The 20,794-nt window shown below is 28.9% G+C and overlaps 1 protein-coding gene across 1 annotated transcript in view; it reads left to right on the top strand.

Annotated features, from left to right (window-relative positions):
• Positions 1–1,503: 1,503 nt before the first annotated feature.
• The window catches only part of LOC122535096 (G-protein coupled receptor Mth2-like), a 77,351-nt gene continuing 58,060 nt past the window's right edge, over positions 1,504–20,794 (top strand). The window contains exons 1-2 of the mRNA XM_043666315.1: positions 1,504–2,310; positions 5,265–5,645. Of these exons, the coding sequence (XP_043522250.1) occupies positions 1,984–2,310; positions 5,265–5,645 (708 nt within the window). The 5' untranslated portion in view covers positions 1,504–1,983. The remainder of the gene's footprint in view (positions 2,311–5,264; positions 5,646–20,794) is intronic.

Below are 20,794 nucleotides of genomic sequence, written 5' to 3'. Positions count from 1 at the left end.
AAAACACGGACGTAGAGGGGAATTGCGAAATGGAGAAGGGAGGCCGAGCGGAAAGAGGCGCGTCGCCTCGTGTATGGTTTTCTTGTCGTTCTGACGCCGCGGCGAGTCTAGTCGAATTTCTCTCTGATCTCCACTGTCCGTACAGTCGTGTTTCTGCGTTCGTATTCGCCGCGTCGTTGCTTCGTTGCCCGTTTCCGAACGTACCGGGGGAGATCCACACCTGGACTCGCGAGAAGGCTGTAGAGAGACAATAAGGGGCTCGATACCGGCGACGTCCCCAGGACTTGTCAAACAACTTGTTTTCTTTAATAACTTGGTCGTCAGCGTTCGACTTTTCGATACGACGCACAGATTTTGTAACTGAAAGATTTGTTTATTTATTAGTGTAAGAAATTTGCGTCAAATTTCAATAAATTGATTCGAACTTCGAGGTAGGCGAGGAATCAAAGGGTGCGAATGAAAGTAGAATATCGAGTGTTTGAAAATCGTAAAAAGGAACGAGATAAATTGGGGAACCGGAGGGATTATTTGTTCCTCGAGGAGTGACGAGGATGCGATCAATTCGTGGATCGATTATTGGCGTGAAAAAGCTGAGACTGTAACCGACTTTGGGGAAAATCAGAAGGCGAGATTGCAAAGATTAATTATTTCGAAATATCAAGGTGGTAATATCAAGAATGGAAGAAGAGAGGCAATAATTACGGTGGTGGAGCAATTGTAGAGATAAGAAAGAGAAAGTGCGACGTCGAGAAGGATAGTAAATTCGAGCGAAGAACTAGCAGAGATTCGGAGACTTCCGGAGTGAAGAATGATGAAAGAGTAAACTGAATGGAGTACAAATTTCAAATCGTAGTGATTAAATCTACGTCGGTAATTTCATTTCTTCCACGCGTATCACACAAAATTACATAATTCGTAATTTCAGAGGAGAAGGAATAATAATTTCTTGAAGCTGTTCCGATGGATTGTCTGCGCGTGACAGAGCCACGAAGAAGCGTTTGGTCAACGAACCGAGAAGAACTCGAGATTGAAAGTGAGGCGTTTGCCTGAAACTGATGCTGCTAATCTATCGATGAAACCGTTCCGGTCACCGAACGTGTCAGCTAATTTCGAGAAATAGTTGCTTTATAATCTGGCGTGAATCTCTGATGATTATCTGGCTGCAATTACGCGCGCGTAATACGTTGCATTATGCAACGGGAGCGACGCTTTAATTGATCAGAGAGAGCTGAATAGCTTGAAGATTACCGTTGGGAGTACTGTCGCGTTCGACTCGATGAAGAAGAGTGACCAGTAACGATACTAATTGTAAGACACGCTTCAGGCGTTCGTAACAACATTTTGCCATTCGGTACAGAATAAATAATAAAACGTATTTATTTCGACAAACGAAAATTGTTGATTTTAACCACTTGCGCTGGCAACTGATTGCGGACCATAACGAGTGACCGAACCGTATAACATCACTGCATAGAAATTAAATTTATTATTTGTTTTGCCTGGGTTATATACTTAAATATACTTAAAAGAAAATTTCACATTAGGCGGTGTATATGTATATATACGACGAACAATAAATCTGGACATTGGAATTAACGAAACGAGATGTTGAAATAAGTAAAAGAGAGAAACAAAGGAGTAACAGTTGAAAAAGCAGAGGATTATTCGGTGAAATAATTCCAGGTACAACGACGAATAAATTTTCGTCGTCGATTCTTGGAAGATTGCATTCAAGGTTCTCCAAAAACGGCTTCACGAACAATCACACCGAAGTTCGTGCTTCAGAGCTTGTTGGGAATCGTATCGACGAGTATCGTGTACTTTGCCTCGTGTACAATGACAATAAATAGCAACAAATACCGTGCACTCTCTGTTTGATACTTCTACTATTTACGTCAACAGTGAAAAAAGAAAGAAAGAGATTTTATTTTTTTAAATAAACGTCGACGAAAAAGACAGTCAAGTGTGATTTTCAGTAAAACGATGTTCAGTGAAATTGCGAGTCGATCAATATTGAAATATTCATGGTGCAGTTCGTTTACCATGGCGGGAAATTTAATTGTTCTGTCGTCATTGTTGTCTCTGTCAGTCGGTGTTACATCATCGTTTAAAAAGTGTTGCCCGTTTGGAGAGGTTTTTTCGGGGATCTCGAAAGTGAACTGCATCCAGGCACCACCACGTGCAACGCAGGTTTTTCTAAGTAATCTCGGCAACGGGAGCATAACTTACGATGAACTTTTTGTTTGCAAGGATGTTGAACATATTACCACTTTGTCTCTCAACGAGTTGAATTCTACCGAAATTGTGCAGGTACATGACAACTTGACCGATTTTAACTACTAATACTAATTTTAAATTGGTATCTATACTTTTATCTATTTTGAATTTGCTAGATTTTTGAGAGAAAAAATATCTTTACTCAATCTCTTTCAGAATAACGTAAAAATATCTTAGAAAAAAAAAAAAAACGAATATAACATTTTGATTAATATAAGATTAATAAATCTACGATTTTTTATTGAGTTACAACAGTTTGAAATGTTAATAATTTCCCGTTCGATTTAAAATCCTTGCATTTTATAGAGAATTAGTCGATACTTTAAACTGCTATTACAGAAAATCATAGACCTATTAATCTTATAAAATTTAATTAATAATTAAGATTAAAGTATTAATCTTATAGAGCTATTAATCATTTTAAAGCGTATTGTCACTTTGTCTCTCGACGAATTGAATCCTATCGAAATTGTGCAGGTACATGACAACTTGACCGATTTTAATTACTAATACTAATTTTAACGATTGTAAATTTTCGGTTGAATTCACCACAACATTACATTGCAACACGAGGAATTAATAGAGATCCTGATAAATATTCCGGATAAAATATTTCATGATGTCACGATAATAAACTAAACGAAAGCGATCGTGTTGATTTGGCAATAAAATTGTGGAACAGGCTATCAAAGATTGTTTATCAAAGTTTCTGTGCATTCGGTGTTTATTGCATGAAATTTTCTACAAATTTTTTTGAACACGCTTCTAATTATTGTCGTCATAAATCTTGGAATTGATACAAGTTTATTGAATTTATGTTTGTGTTAATTATGAAATTATTTATAATCGTAAATAAAAATATAAGACTATATTATTCGATGCTATTTTTTATTGATTGTATTTATAATTACTGTCAAACGGACTCGCTTATACTCTATAATTTTTAAATATATATGCTGCTTTTTAGTAGAAATATTCTTTAGAAATAAAGCGTCAGTACGAAAAGTCGAAATATTCGAATAAAAATCGCGGATATGTACTAAAATAGTAAAAATGTGAAAATTTAAATATAAATTTGAAAAACTTCTAATGAAGATTAATTTATCGTATTTAGCACACTATTTTTTTCACTAACATAAAGCTTGACTTGTACAATTATATAATTTTAAGAAGCAATTTAGATTACATATTCTTATTGCATGAGATGGTGTATTTAACATAAATTTTTGTTTTTTGATTATTAATTTTGAAGCTGTCTTAAGAGTACCACTAGTTGTCGAAAAACGAGAATTCTTAAATACGTTGTCTCGTTAATTCAAAATCACTGAAAAAAGAAATTGAATCTAAATTACGAATTGAATTATACAATTGTCTAAATAATTTTTCAAGTTTTGTCGTTAAAAAGATGCATCGCCATAAATTTGCTTTTGTTGTAAGTTTCTCAAACTTGTTAACTTCGACGTAAGCTTGTTATATTCAAATTGTTTTCACTGCCTGATTTATTTCTTACGTCTTGCTTAAGAATATTGCGTAGGCATTTGTTTGTCAGGCATATACACACACACACACACACACACACACACACACACACACACATATGGAAAGGTAAGGAGAAGAAAAATGAGAAATATTCACTTTCTGTATTTTTCTATTTTTATAACGCAGCTAGAACTGTGAAACTATAAAATTACAACGATAATAATAATATAACGTCAGACATTCGTTGTACCAGTGAAAAATAAGAAATGTCTACTCTGTACTATCTATTTATTGTTTGACAAGCTATATCATTATATTAATAAACCTAACGGCTTACAATCTTCTTTTTTGAGATTTCTAATCGTAACTTTTTGTATTCGATCTTCGTATTATGAACGATAGTTCTAATGGACTAAACTAAAATATTAAAAACCTAATTTTCTCAATTAAGTTTAACATTTTAAATATCTCCACTACTTCTTGAAATATGAAAATCTTGTAAATAAAAGTTATTCAGTATAGAAAGAGCTATGGCATGGCAATAATAATTTTTTTTTTTTTTGTTACAAGTGGACTTTCTCGGAGGCTCACGTAGTTAAGCCATAATTCATTAATCGATGCAGCTCGAAATTCTTTGTAAAAAAAAGTCGGATGCAAAATTAACCAAATCTAGAATAGAAAAATTATCAAAAAAATATGTTATTATATCGTTATCAACGACACACTCTGAAAGATTTTTTCGTACATCCAATACTATAGTTGACAAAAGAACAAGAAGTAGATTAGATGAAGAAAGAGTTCGAATGTTAGCGTTCTTAAACACTAAGAATCTGGATTTGATATTTTGTACTTTGTTTAACTGTAGTTAATAAAAATTTATATAATGGAGTTAATCCCAGTTCTTAAGGGAGCAGAGCAGTGTGACTGGCCTAAGTCGTTTTAAAGACTAGGACCTTTTGTATCTTATTTCTAAGACTCCAAACTACTATTTAAAACAAAAACAAAAAAAAAATCGATTTTTTGAAAATTTTAAATTGTCCTGACCCGTTAAAGAAATTCGTCTTATAAAATATAATCATACAGTTCAAGTTTTGAAACCTTGCGGTGCCTCGGATTCGAATTTCGAGAATCAAAAAATTAGTTTCGAACCCATTTCTAATTATTATATCGCATAATTTCTATTTCGGAAAGAACGCGACGTGCAAAGCTATTTTATGATATTTCTTGCTTCTTTCTTTTACTTTTTAAATAGTGTCGGACATTGTAATACAATTATATTACAATAATAATCTAACAAGCCTAAAATTTCCATCAAAAACGTTAAAATACAAAAATTGTGAAAGTTTAAAATACAATGGTGAGATCATTTCAAATTTCAAAAAATACGTTATTCTGAAGCTATAAAATTTCTAACAAAAATTACACATTTCGAACAAAACACGCTAATAAAAGCAGTTTTCCAATTATTTAAAACAACAGCTTAAGTAAAAGTTAATATCTTTCTCAAGTTGCAGGATTTCTGTCTCGAAATTCTCCACGACGAAACTAGTAGGAGCAACGTTCCCACGCTCGTGCTTTGCAACTCTAACGAAGACAAGGATCCAGAATATTCAGAGTCTTCACCGTTGTCGCAACTAGTGAACGTCAGAAGATGTTGCTTGAATAATGCAGTTTTTGACGTGAAGACGGGAGAGTGTGAACTCGATTATTGCTCGAAAACGGACCATTTCTTGCCGATACTGACCGATTACTTGCGACGAGACAAGTCGCACACTCACGACATAAAGCCAGTTTTTATTCACAGAGGATTACCCGAGTGTGCTTTAGGGGCGATCTTCACGTACGAGATCGATATAGCGGATATTGTCTTTGAGAACGGAACTTTAAAGGTAAGCTGATACTTGAACGTTATATCGCTGTTATATGTGAGATTCTCGATATTCTTCGAATATTTTGAAATTGGAGATTTTTGACTCTACACTGTCGGACAAAACGATAGCACACTATTGATATAACTGAATTTTGACTGATACGTTTTCGACGAGATTTAATATAGTTGATCATGACAGCTTTAATTGTTATTTTTACGTCACTGGAATAGAACAGAAAATTCGGTAAGTCGACAAATGGGCAGAGGCAGCATTATGTTATTGGCTGCAGTTGGTTATAATGAACGAATAGATGTACAGTTCGTTGACTACCGAATGAGTGCTATGATGAACAAAAGTTTAATTGAAGTGCAAATTAGAGGTCATGCACTCGTACGAAGATCAATATTTTTTTATTTCAATAGGGAAATGCGTCCATCTATGAGCAACAATTGTAAAAAATTTCTTTGCATCTCTCAAAATATAATATAATATAATATGATATAATAGTATAATATATCTGTTCTCTCTTGTTCTCCAATTTATTATAAATATGATGTGAAATTGCCGAGGAGAACTATCACGAGCTGTTTGCGTCGGCAGGAATGGCGGAAACAGATAAAAATAAAAAATATTAAATAAATATTATTATATATTTTTACTATAAATAGTAAAATTTACTTAAATATTTAAATATATTATATTATAAATAATATTAAAAAATATTAAATAATTGTATAAATTGTATAAATCATTAATAAAAAAAAATAATTGTATAAAAAAGTTGTATAAGTCATTATGGAATCGTATAATGAAAGTTATATATAAAAAAAATGGAAGTCCAACTCATCGTTAGGTATACAAGTTGTATCGATATTAGTATAATATTGTTGAACTGTAGAAATATCAACAACATTACAGAAATATCAACATTAATTACAACGATATTTACATGTTTACGTTTAATTGTTTATTGTGTTATTTGAGATGAACGCGTATCAATACCATTAAATGTTCGTGAAACTTGAGTATAAATATAAAATTTCTCAAAAATTACAGTTGTGCTATTTTTTCGTCCGATAGCGTAAAAATTTTTGACATCACGAGATGCGTTTTGAACTTTTCTTTTTTCGGAATTTCACAATTTTCCAGTTTTTTTTTTAATTAATAAGTCTAATAAACAATTGCAAGAACTCTTCTCTAATTACTTTCTATTCAAGCTTCTAAAATGAGAACATTTCGAATATTATTCCACTTTCTTGAAATTTTCATTTCATCAAACTTTCTCCGTAAAACATTCCTAAGAAGGTTTTGCTTTTTAATTTGATTTACTCGTGCTAATTTAATGCATTTTTCATAAGTTGATAAACAATGCGTTGCAATGTGATTGTAACCGCATTGAGCAACAGTTATTTAACGTTATTATGTAATTATCCTGTTATTATGTAATAGTTATTTATAGGAATGGTGTTAGAAATTTTCCTCGTTACTGGGAATGTTAAATGTAACCTTGATTCACAGTTAATTGCTATTAAAAGAATATATTTCACAACAAATAACCTTGGATACTTATCATACTATCATACTTTAAAGAAAAATTTTTTCAAACAATTTGTCGTTTAAACCGACAAAGAATATCATTGAAGCAATGAGAAATTCTTGTCTTGCACACCTTATTCCATTTGTAATAAATTAATTGATTAAAATTAAAATGAACGATTTGCATATTCTATTTTTATACTAGAACTCGTCGATACGGACTTCAAATTTTCTTTTTTTCACAATTACTTAGAGAATGCCAGTGTTTTTGTCAAAATTGATATTGTCAAGGTTTGTGCTTTAGGCGTATAAATCTATTTATTTGAAGTAAATGCGAGGTTTATTTATTATCATGTATATATGGAATATTTTGATACGTATTTCTCGAAGAGAGCGATCAGAGTGCTGTACATAAAATATTGTTTTTTTTTTTTCAAAATTTGGTACACTCACACTATCAGTTAATTATGACTGTATTAAAGAAGAAAAGATATTTAATGTTGGAAAGATTTATAATAAAAATATGAAACTTCATTTTGTTGACATTAAGCTAATTTTAAAATTTGTGTGGCTCTCTTTGGAATTGTAGAATTTAGATAAAGTGTTTTGAAAGTGTTTCTATAAACTTGAATTTAGCATTTAGCTACTAGCTATTAGTTCAACACTAATGTGGCACAACTAAAGAAATTTTGAATTTACTTTTATTAAATAAAAGAACTGCATTACATTTCTATGTAGAACCGTATTAGTTTTTACGTCAGAAGACAGTTAGAATTCTACAACGTACTACCACATTTGTAACTCTATTATAACACACTATACCGTATTACACTGTATAATATCATATTATAACGTGATAAACATATTGTAACATGATACAGTTACGAATAGCAATATTCTATGCAACTCATTTAACATATTATGTAGCAATATAACAAATTATGCAACAGTGTAACTTATAATGACAAATTACAACATATCACGACATATTATACGATTTTATCCGGTTCAGCACCTTTCGATACAGTATAATGACATATTACACATATTATGTCGTAGTATAGATTTCTACACATTACTACCACATTTGTCACTATGTCATACCACACTATACTATATAATACCATATTATAACGTGATAATGGTTGATATGGCTATCAATTATTAATGTAAATTTGAAATAGTTACATTTTTTAATTTGTGTTCACCATCAATGTGAGATAATCTTCATCAAGAAATATCAAAATACTAATTGCAACATTCAAATTGTTGCAATCAAATATCAAAATACAATTAAAATAAAATTACAGTAAAATATAATTATAAGTTTGAAACATTTTTTTATACAACGAATAGTTTACGAGGAAGTGAGCCTCTATACACTTTGACAAGCACACATTTATTTACATGACGTATTTTCTTAGTTAATCATGCTGTTTCTGTCGCATTTACTTCAATTCCATTTCTAACACAGATATCGTTATCAACTAGAGGCGTGTCAATTGCTATATTTATTCTGTATTGTTGTTACTGCTTGATAATATCGTTTGAGTATTCAGGACAATTCAGTTAGTATTTTCGTACATAGTTGATATAATTACGTATTGTTTCTATTATTTTGTTAAAATGTTAGAAATATCTTTCTAAGGATTTTTTCCAATTTCATTCTATATAATAGTGTAAATTTAAATTGGTATCTACTATACTTTTATTAATTAGTGCAGAGTGTATGAAAGTATGTGTTTTATTCCGAAAAAAATTAACTCGAAACATAGTCCTCATTACCGTGAGTAATCCTCATTCGTTCCTTGTATTAATTTTTTAGATGATATAAAATGTGTGAGATTGTGATATAAAATTTAACATTTACAGTCGCTCCAGAGAATCTCGACGAAAAATTGTCGTTAATTGAAAAAAAAGTACAACAAATTTTGAGGGATAATTGTAAAGAGGATATGATTCACTTTTAATCAAAGTGGTAAATTTAGTTATTTTGAATTTGCCAGATTTTTGAGAAAAAAAATATCTTCACTCAATCTCTTTCAGAATAACGTAAAGATATCTTAAAAAAAAAAAAAAAAAAAAAAACGAATATAACATTTTGATTAATATAAGATTAATAAATCTATTATTTTTTATTAAGTTACAAGTTACAAGTTTGAAATGTTTATAATTTTTTCATTCGATTTAAAATCCTTGCATTTTATAGAGAATTAATCGATACTTTAAACTGCTATTACTGAAAATCATAGACCTATTAATCTCATACTCATTTTAAAGCGTGAAGCTTCCACTTTTAAAGTTCTCCATTCGTTTTTACATTATTTTGAAAAAGATTAAGTAGATCTAGTAGTCTCCCAAAAATCTTGCGAATTCAAGCGTTTCTATGGATACTAGAAAAATTTTTTTGTAACTAATTTCACTATAGTCTTGGAAGTTATTGAACTTTGAACATTACGATTAAACGACAAAAAGTCAAGAAATCCCATGTTCAAAGTTCAATAGAATGGTAAAAAACCAACAGATTTTTAAAAGTACAAAGAAGAAATTTTAATTTGCAAGACTATGGTAAATTTATATTAAGTCATTCAAAAATTTTTTTAATGTCTTCAGAGGCATCTGAATTTTTGTAATTTTTTTTAAAGAAGAGAATATTTTTCCACATGATATTAAAATATCTCTGAAAAAAAAAAAACGAACTCGAGGTAGTTACAGTATAAGTTTACGCTTAAAAATGAGACAAAGTAGATTGTTACATGATTTATTTTTACAAAATTATAATTATAAGTTTAAAGTATCGACAATTAGTTGTATTGCAAAATTGATTCCACGAAGATAATTTGTATTTCTTGGAACAGTAATTGTAACACAATTGTAAAATTTCTTTTGGAACGTCAACGCATCCTATAAAATGCTACATATTTTGCTTTTTTGCTTATTTGCTTTTTGCTATTTTGCTTATTCTACGTATAGTGTATAAAAAAGGAGCGCAAGTATTCAATAAATTATTATTCATGTTAAAATTCTTTATGTATATTCATAGTTTCGTTCTTTATTATGTCTATCAAGTGCCTTGGCACTGAAATTGAAAAATATTCCAAAAAGTGGAGTGTTAGAGATTCAAAAGGTAAATTATTGTAAAACCAAGTGTCCTCGACGGCGGATGCAAGAGCTGAAAGAACAGAACTCGCTGAATAATCGATGTTTCTCATTTTTTGTCTCCTCTTCCGCCTGAATTATTTGAAAAAAGAAAACGTAATGTAAACGACGTGAGAAACGTTGAACGCCGCCATGTGTTTCCCACGCGAAATACATAGCTTACGTTAGTTTATGTAAACTCGGAGAAAACTAACGTTTCGTGGAAAGAATCGTCCGGGAAAAGGAAAATATTTTAGTTAGAACAACCTAGATGTTGTTGAATTTCATATTATATGAATATTAACCATTGTTTTAACTTGTGAAAAAGAAAACTACGTAAAAGTGTAGGAGAGTTTTGCAGAAAAAAACTAGCCTAATTAAATTTTAACAAATGACGATGTATATGATACTTGAGAGTAGATGTATGATCACATTTAAAACACATTTATTTGGAAAATTATGTAATACAATATTTGAAAATTTTATAAATTTAAAATCTCTTCTTAAGATATTTTAATTTGAAGAGATAGTTACAAATACATTAGGTTGAATAGTATTTAATTATTTGGCACGTTCATATACTTCAAATTCGAGCCTTGCTGTTTCTTTAATGAGATATCGAAACAGGCAAAAATTTGTTTTATTATTTATTATTTACATCTTTATCTTTTTGTGAGAAATATTTTTCCTTACTTTGTAGGGAATTTGAAAAACTTTATAAATATACTATTTATTTTATTAAGTTGATACTAATTTTTGTTTTTAATTTTTAACTCTTAAATTATTCTTCTTTCCAAATTTTCTCTATTTACTTACAATTACCTTTTGCAATATTTTTATAATATTCCAAGATGATAGATACTTGCAGGCCAAGCTATTTGCATTAATATAAAATTCATTGTTGCAAATATATTAAGCATTAGACTATAGAGAAATAAAAATTATATTAATGTAGATTGATATTTACAAACAAGAATGTTAAATTTGCAATAACTACTTAACTACTAAATCTTGAAGTATATATGTAATTAGATAATTACATATTTTGGGAATCATTGAACGTTTTCAATGTGTTCAAACTATCTATAATGAATCTTTAGATATATTAGTATACATATTATATTGTATACATATATTAGTATTATTATATTAGTACTACAATATAAAGATTTAATTATACGAAATATTTTATTAATATATTACATGTAAGTATCTATATTAATATAAAATTTATTACTCAATAACATATTAAATATTGGAGAAAACAAATTATACTTGAACAACAAACTATTTATGACAAATTTTTTCACATATTAGAGTATTACCATATAAAAATTTAATTATATGAAATGATGTGTTTCACTTGAAAATTATATTATATTTCAGTGGTTCAATCTATAGATAGTTAAAATAGTTACTAGGTACATATGTATGTATATCTAACTGATTGCGACCAGATGGTGTATGCCATCTTGCCATTAACCTGGCTATATTTATACTATCAAAATTTATGATCAGTACTAAGGTCAAAGAAATGAATTATTCGATCAGAGATATCATTCTTGTAACGTGCAAAAACATACGAATTCTTAATGCAACAAAAGCTCGATTATTTGAACATTTATTTATTACCTAAGTTTTATCACAAGAACGATCTACATTTTCTACTTTCTGCGTGTACAGGGTGTTTACGATTTACTAGCGTTTTTTTCTTTCTTAGATTTTTTTCTATGGAAAAATGAAAGAGAACAGAGTTGTACTGTTTTCCTTTTTTACTTTATGCAATGGTGTAGAAATTTTTTCTGATCATATTGTTTTTTAAGAACTGAAGATGACTTCAATTTTTTTAAGTGGAATGCTATTTTTTTTTTTTTTTTATATGATATTAAAACGGATATAAAGGTTCGACGATTTACCACTGAATGACTTTCACATTTATTCAAGGTCAGGAACGAAAGAAATAGCTTCGATAGCCGTTGGAAATGGTCACAGAATAAGATTTCTTCACAATATTTTAGTGTTATTAGCATGGCGCAGATACTAGGCTAAAAAATAAGAAACAAGATAGATACATAGGTCTTTATTGTTTTCCCTTAGGATTACAATTTCCGCTTCTTCTCCACCTCCATACAGTCTTCTTAGCAATAAATGCAATAATCATTCACTAGCATCGTATAACCTCCACTTACATATCATTCCCTAATATCGAATATAATAATAATATTAATATAATATAATATAATAATAATATAATATAATATTAATATAATATAATGTAATAATAATAATATAATAATATGATAATCACTACATAATTACACCATAAGCATTACCATAGCTAACATCCTACTATATATTCCATTAGGCCCGCTCTTATATCTAATTATACCCCTTTCCTTCCACCCACCCTATCTTTGGCCTCATTCTTTGTCCTTTTCTTTGTCCTATTCGCCCCTCGCTATTTTCTTCCTACTTTGTTTTCCTCCTCCGATCTGCCCTCACATTCTCTGAGTCATGCTTCCCATCCTCCTTTCTCTCCTCCCAATCATCCCTCTATATCCCGTTCCTCCGTTCCTGCAGTTCCTTCTTCCTGTCCCCTATTTCTTTTTCTATCCAGCCTTTTCAGTCATCCTTCTCCTTGTCCTTCCTCCCCCAGAATTCTTCCAACATTTACCTGCCATCCTCTCTCCTCCTCGCCACTTCTTCCACATACCTCCCACACATGCTCCCACGTCTCTTTCTCCTCCTGACACAGCCTACATTTCCTTTCCTTTTCCATTGCCCAGTACCTTCCTTCCCTGATTTCATTCCCCAGTCTGTACCTGGCGAGCCATTTCACCCTATTTGCATTCCATTTCCCTCAATAAGAAACAATTAATTTAAAATTATATGAAAATAATATATAACGAAGGTGTCGACAATGATACGCGTCTTTTCATACTGATTCATTCACAGTTTTCGAGAAAGTGATTCAAATGGTGCAAAGCATGAAACTTCAAGCAGTTGCTTAGTTTGAAAAATTTATGAAACACAGAGGCTAAAAAGTTACAATTAGACACAGAGATCTAAAAGATCTTCAACATTTTTGATGTCTAAAATGTATGAAATTTATTTTAGAGAGGTCTGTTGTTCCGTTATCCAATAATTTTATTATCTGAATGTAGATTAGTCTCCCAATTAGTTCCGATAATCGAGATGAATTTTATACTTTATTGATCTATTCCATATTCAATTTGACTATAAAGAAAAATGAGAACAAATCGCAAAAACTTGTAACATTGTACAGGTCAGAGCCGTTTTATTATTCCCTGGCTTCGCTATTTCTTTTCATATCGGTGCAATTTAGCGCGATATGCGAGGCAGGTCGAGCCTTAATTACAATTAGAGGTGGACTATTAATTAGCCCACATTACGAGACCGATTCGTACAAATGTACATGTATCACAATTTCATGAGCCATTTACACACCAATCTGATTAATTTCATGTCCCGAATTTTAAATTTTAATGCCAAAGTATCGGATAGATGCTCAATTTTTTGTATCTGAAATAAATTTCCTTAACGATTAGGCATAACTTTGTTGAATGACTAAAATTTGTTCGACTGTGGAATGTTAAATAATTTGTTTCAAGGGGGCAGGACAGTTTGACGAATAAAAATTACGAATAATTTGGAAGGCTAGTAGAAAAAGAAGCATATGTTTGATTTTGTGATTTATTTTATGAACTATAAAAAGCAACATTAAAAAAGAAACAAAAGAGGGCTCTTATTTAACTTCTTAACGGCATCCTTTCACATAACTTTTTTTTACATTGCCTATCGGTGTGCATGAGTCCAGCCAAACAGGATTAGCTGTAACAAAAAGGCAAAAAAAATTCAAAAGTAAACAATATGCTCTAAGGATTGACGAACCAACATTTTCATTTTTGTGAAAATTATGAAAATAGCAGCTATTTGTTTTTAATATATCGAATTTATGCCAAAAATTTCTACGTTTTTTGTTTATATTTTTCGAAATTGTTAAAAATTAAAAAATGTTCGATAGTCAATCCCTAGTTACACTAAAGATACGTACCAAGTTTCACAGTAATCGGTTTGTTAGATTCCGAGATATCTTGCACACCGTTTCTAAAAACCTAGTTTTGAGAAAAACGCGTTTAAAGTTTCAGAATCACGTCATTTTTCATATGTATCTTTTATTTACTTTTTTTACTTATATATCGCGACTCGCAGTTTTTACAATTCACATATTCGATTCACCAAGTAATATTTGAATCACACGTAATATATTTCCCACTATTTTATTGCCAAATCAACACGATTCACTTTCAAAGTTTACTATTATGTTCTAATATTATTATATTTTTCAATTTTATTAACATTATATTTTAATGAATCGAATTAATTTATTATCTGTAAATAAATTATAAAATTAATAATATTTAAAATGCAAGAAAATTTTCCATTCTATTTAGTTTAGTTAAATTAAAACCATGACCTATTATTATATCATTTAATTTAATATTTAATTTATTTTATGAATTAATATAAAATGTATATTTTCATTATTATTTACATTTTTTAATTTAATTACAATTAAAATTTTACGATTTCGAGATGTTATTTGCGAAAGAACATTTTTAGATAATCATATATTTTATATTAAAATTATATTAAAATTTAGAATAATTAAATTTATTATTTCAGAATCATTTTTTTTTTTTTTCATTTTTTTTTTTTTTTTTTGAACATTCCTTTATAGATTAATTTCTCCATCAATTGAAATTAATATGTTATGACCTCTAAAAATAATTAAAATATTATCGTGAATGTTTGATCCAAGATATGTATTAGTAGCAGGATCTCTATTAATTCCTCGCCTAGTGACATTTAATTTCGTTCAAAATCAGTTTCTCATTTATCCTGAAAGACAATATTTTTCTGAGTTGTGTTGCCATTATATTTTTCAATTTAAAAAGCGTGATAAAAATATATTACTTTTTCAATCTTTCTCGATTGATTTCTCATTTATCTCGTTTTAGTAATAAAGAAAAAAAAAAACGGGCAAAATTCGGGAATATTTGATGACAATCGCAATGTTCGTATTACGAACACCGTTAATATTCGTAAATATGCATGTTTACCAAAAACATTGGCAATGGTCGGTCTTGCACCACTAATCTAAACAACGCAAACTTGTCAGACAACTCAATAATTGTACCTACATGTACATGATTGACATTCTTGAAAACTAAATTTAGAAATTAGGAAGAACCGGTTGCCATCTGTGCGATCGCGACGATCGTCCGTTTCGCTCTTGTTCATGAGCGCGTTAAACGAATGGCTGTTTCGACGTGTTCATCCAAGAAACATAGGGGATTTCCGTCTTTTCAACCCGGCCACGCGTAAACGATGGAGGCAGTTCGTTTGTTTATAATAAACAAAGTTCGCCTTAACTCTAGATCGTAGCACCGACCAGGCAACAAACTAGCGGTTTCATCAACGTCCTCTTCTAGCTAGGAAGATGCCCGTAAGAACATCCAGATTTTTCTTTCATTATAGGGAAAAGTAAAGTAAAACCGGGTAGCTAATGTATTTTAGCTTCGTAAAAAAAAAATCGTATCGCAAAAGACAAATTTACACAAGGTTGAATCTCTTAATTGGGCCATCAATAAAAAAATTGCCAAACTTTTTGGAAGAAATTGTTTGGCTCGCGGGAAAATGAAATTTTCCGGAGGTATACAAATACAAATAAATAATTTTCCTCCATAGGTGTGTAAAATAAGCGAGTATTAAAAGGCAAATGAAACAGTGATACAGTGAGATGAAATTTTTATGTTTAAAGTTAAAAAATAGTGAAAACAATTATTTTTGACAAATATAAAGTAATTCTACTTGGTTTGTCTTATAAAAAATTATGTTGATTACTAGTTTAAGAACTTGTAAAAGGTTTGAATTATTTTAACATACATATATATGTATATTAATTAAGATAATATATTATTAAGATAATTATATTAATTAATTATTCAAATATATATATCTTAATTAATAGAACAAAAATTGCAAATAAAATATTGACCATCTTCTATACTTATATTGCATGTGCTCATCCATAACACATAGTGCACTGAATCCAGTTCTGCCTCATAGCCAAATGCTGCTGTTACCTCAAATGTATTAATTTACTAAAAAGTTAATTTACTTAAATACTAAAAAGATGAAAAAAGAGTCAGAATGCTTTATAAATGCTATAGAATGTACGAATATTACTTATGCTATATCTGAATGGATTCCTGAATGTGAAAACACTAAAAAAACAATCACTTCATTTACACAATTTTGAACATTGAAATTTTCAACTCTGTACAGAACGTTACAATGTTTACTCTGAAACTTGTCACATAATGTCAGAGGGTCCAACTGAATATTATGCCACAGTTCAGTCTCGAAGCACTTATTTTAAAAAAACAGTAGTATCTGGTTTTACTCTACGTTTTTCTAACTGTTATTTTTATACAACATTTCATTGGTCACAATTCTTAACAGATTGGATCTCAGTTCACGCACATTAAATATGAATTCACCTGTTTGAAGCAATGAAAATGTTCCACTAAATGAAATCAAAATTTTATTCAAAATTGATGAATATAGCTAATGATATGAATAATGTTTTTTAGTGTCGGGTAGTCATGAATACATTTTTCTTTATGGCAGAGTATTCGGAAAATTTGCAAATATTAATATTATATGTATTATAATTAAATAAATTTTTAAATTGGAAATTAAATGTAATATAATTAAAAATTTAAATTAATGTATAATAAAATAAATATAAAAATAGTCAAATAACATCTTCAAAGTGTCAATATCAAATTGACAATTCAAAATGAATATGATGAATTAATGAAAAATGTAAATTAAATAATCGAATTAATGAGATAATTAATATTAATGTTCCAATTAATACACGAATACTATGAAATCCTGTTGATGAAAAGAAATTGATAAATTCTATCATTTATACAAAAATAAGCATTTTTATATTCAATTATTTGAATAATAGAAAAATATAAACCTATAATTGTAACTAATAATTGTAATTAATAGTATTTTCATTCTTTTTGAAAATTTATTTTCAAAACAAAAATAAATTCCTTCTTATACCGATTGTCAGAAAAAAAATCACTATCGTTGTAGCAGAAATAATCAATTGTCATTTTTATTATCGTTCTCAACATCGCTTGGTCACATATGAAAACTGCCGAAAATTCTTCAGATTGATTCTCCATTTTTGATTAATTGCTCAAATTGAGGATCTATGTAGCAAACACAAAATCATATAAATTTGATGATTATTATTCATACAATAACTGTTTAGCGCAAATAGATTAGAGAGCAAGTAGAATGTTCATTGTGATCGTTAAATTTGTTTTTTCATGCTTTTCATGCTGTAATCACATCGAAGAAACAATATAAGTTACTATATTTGAAAAATTAACGACGACTTCTAGGTTTTGTGAAATCATGATTTTCAGAAAAATTTCATTCCAGCGTTCGATGATAGTGCAACTTTGTCCTAAAAAGTTTCTTTATACAATAAAAAATAAGACAGAGATTAGGATCGTCCCATTTAGCTAAGATACATAATTATATTATTTATTTCTCCACAAATTGCGATCAGCTTATTCTTCGAATCGACTGTGTACGAGTTTTATTTATTATTTAAACAGTAAACAGTTAATTATTAACTCTTAACTAAATATTAAATATAATATTATAAGGTTAATAAAATACTGAAAAATCTCGTAGCAAATTTTAGGAGACCTCATTCTACCTAATGACGGTAAATTTACGTCACGAAGAAACAATGTTTTTCAATGTTTTTAGAAGTATTTGGATTTTTAATATTTTAAATATTTGTAATATTTTTAATATTTTTGATATTTTAAATACTTTAAACATTTTAAATATTTTATTTGGATAATGTTTTGAATTTTTGGAATTTTTGAAAAAAAGCAAAGGAGTATGCGAGTAATTCAATATGATAGAGGTCTCAAGCTTTAAAACGTGACCAATTCTGACTGATTCTTATACGATTTTTTTGTTCTTACAAAGTTGCAACAGTTTAAATCATCGACAATTTGTCATCCTAATTGGTTCAGTTATGTTCTTCACCGTATATTCTTCATGTTTGATACGGTTAGTGAGAGAATTAAAAATTATTTTCAAATGTGATTTATGATCGTGTGTTTTTCGTTTCATTGTTTGTTAATTTTTCAATGGAGTTTAATGGATCGTGTGATAGCTGGCTCCCTAGATTTTCCACGAATCGGGGTTCTATTAGATCCATAATGGATTTTTAATCCGGGTTGTTCTTTGGGTGTAATGGACTTTTAATTGCTGTTTTCGTTTAATTGGTTTCTCTTTAGAGTGAATAATATCGTGAAACTTCGCCATTTATGATTTTTTTTTAACACTGTTAATCTTTAACTAGAACGTTCATGCACAGATTCATTTCACAGATTCATTTCTATGTATTCCAGAACTCGATACTTTATTCGTTTATATCACTCAAATGTTTTTCTATTCTGTTGAAACAAAAACTGCAATTACATGTTAAAAAAATTATGTAGTAGAATATTTAATTTTTGTTATAATAAAACTCAATTTTGTGACTAAATAATCGAATTTTAATGTTAATTCAAACTTACTTCTTTTTATATAATATATACTATTATGTATAAAATAAATCAACTATGTATATGTGGAAACTAAGAAGTTTTTGAAATGATAAATATTGAGAAACTTGTAGAAGAATAATAATACAAAGAAAATTATTATTGACATCTGTAAGCTAGAAGAAATAATTAACCCTTGGAATGTTTAATTCGCAGATATATAATCTCATAATTAGATATTAGAGTAGATATATAATTTTATAATCAACAATAGAATTAGAGATCCAAATATATAGTGAAATTAACAATATAGTGAATAAATATATCAAAAGATGAATTCTTGATTTGTTGTATGCTTCTCATTCACTATTGATCTTCTAGATTCTAACTAATTTTGAAAGCGTTCAATAAAAATGGTATAAATAAATAATGAATAATTAGAGACTCATCTTCGTACATTAAATAAAAATGTAAATAAATACATAAAAATTGTGTGAACCATGTTTAAAACTTTTCAAGTTCAGTAGGGAATCTCAATAAATGAAATTGAAGTTCAATATTTCTGTTGATAGAGACCATTGCGAATTAAAGCATACAGAACCTTTGTATAAATTAATTTCTGCTTTTATTCAAGATAAAATATGTAAAAAGAAATAACATTCATCTTTATCCGAAGCAAAAGAAGTTTCTGAATAATTATTTTTGTTAGTAAAAATAGTGATGCCGACTCATTAATCGATTAATCTGATTTACTAGGCTGTGTAATAAATTCATTCGCCTCTTGGTGTTATGTTTTTGAAGATGTTAAAATGTATCATAGAAAATCCAGTGTTCAAAAATCTTAGGACACCTGTTAGTTTTAATTATTTTTAATTCACCAAACTGTGTCGTCCGCAATGAAATTTCACTCGTTAAATTTTTTTAAGCAAATTTCCATTCTTCCTGAGGAACCTCTTAAAGATGCGATTTAAAAACCGACTGTACAATGTAGCAAACGCTTTGCTAAGTAATTCAAAATTTTTTTACATTTCTTGCAAGCTTGGAAGATAAAGAGATTAATTTCTTTCCTTTCAGTATGTGCTTCAGTATTTATTGTAGAGGATGAAGTTTCTCAATTGTGCGTGTATCCACGAGGATGAAAGAAACCTGTGCTGTTTCCAAGCTATATAACATTCGATAGTAATACTATTAAAAATCTCAGTATGCACTCTTGCTCAAAAATCTCTAAACACTTTTTATAATGAATAGAAAATTTTTATAATGAATGGTAAAATTTTTATAATGAATGATAAAATTTTTATAATGAATGGTAAAATTTTTTAACTGCACGCAATTGTCAATATATTAACACTTGACAGATTCTTTCCTGTCATTTAATAGTTCAAGTAGATAGTATAATTTTTCAATTTTCAATTCTTCCAGTTTTGAAACAAATGCGGGAGGATTGTCCTGAGGATTTTGAGCGGGAATGTATAATACATGCAATCTGAACAAGGAGACGAATATGGATAAATATTGCTTATAATTATAATTATAAATATATATAAATAAATATAATATAAATTTATATTATATAAATAATATATAATAATAAATATAATATAAATAAATATATTAATAAATATATAAATATATTATATATTATATTAATAAATATATAAATGTTAATAATTAATAAATATATAAATATATTATATTAATAAATATATAAATGTTAATAATTAATAAATATATAAATATATTATATTTATTATTATATAAATAATATATAATAATAAATATAATATAAATAAAATATAAAATAATAAAATA

Source organism: Frieseomelitta varia, unplaced genomic scaffold, assembly GCF_011392965.1.
Source record: "Frieseomelitta varia isolate USP_RPSP 00005682 unplaced genomic scaffold, Fvar_1.2 scaffold_150, whole genome shotgun sequence".
Taxonomy (NCBI): Eukaryota; Metazoa; Arthropoda; class Insecta; order Hymenoptera; family Apidae; genus Frieseomelitta; species Frieseomelitta varia.
Note: the sequence above shows the minus strand (reverse complement) of the source record. Positions and strands in the feature narration are given on the sequence as shown.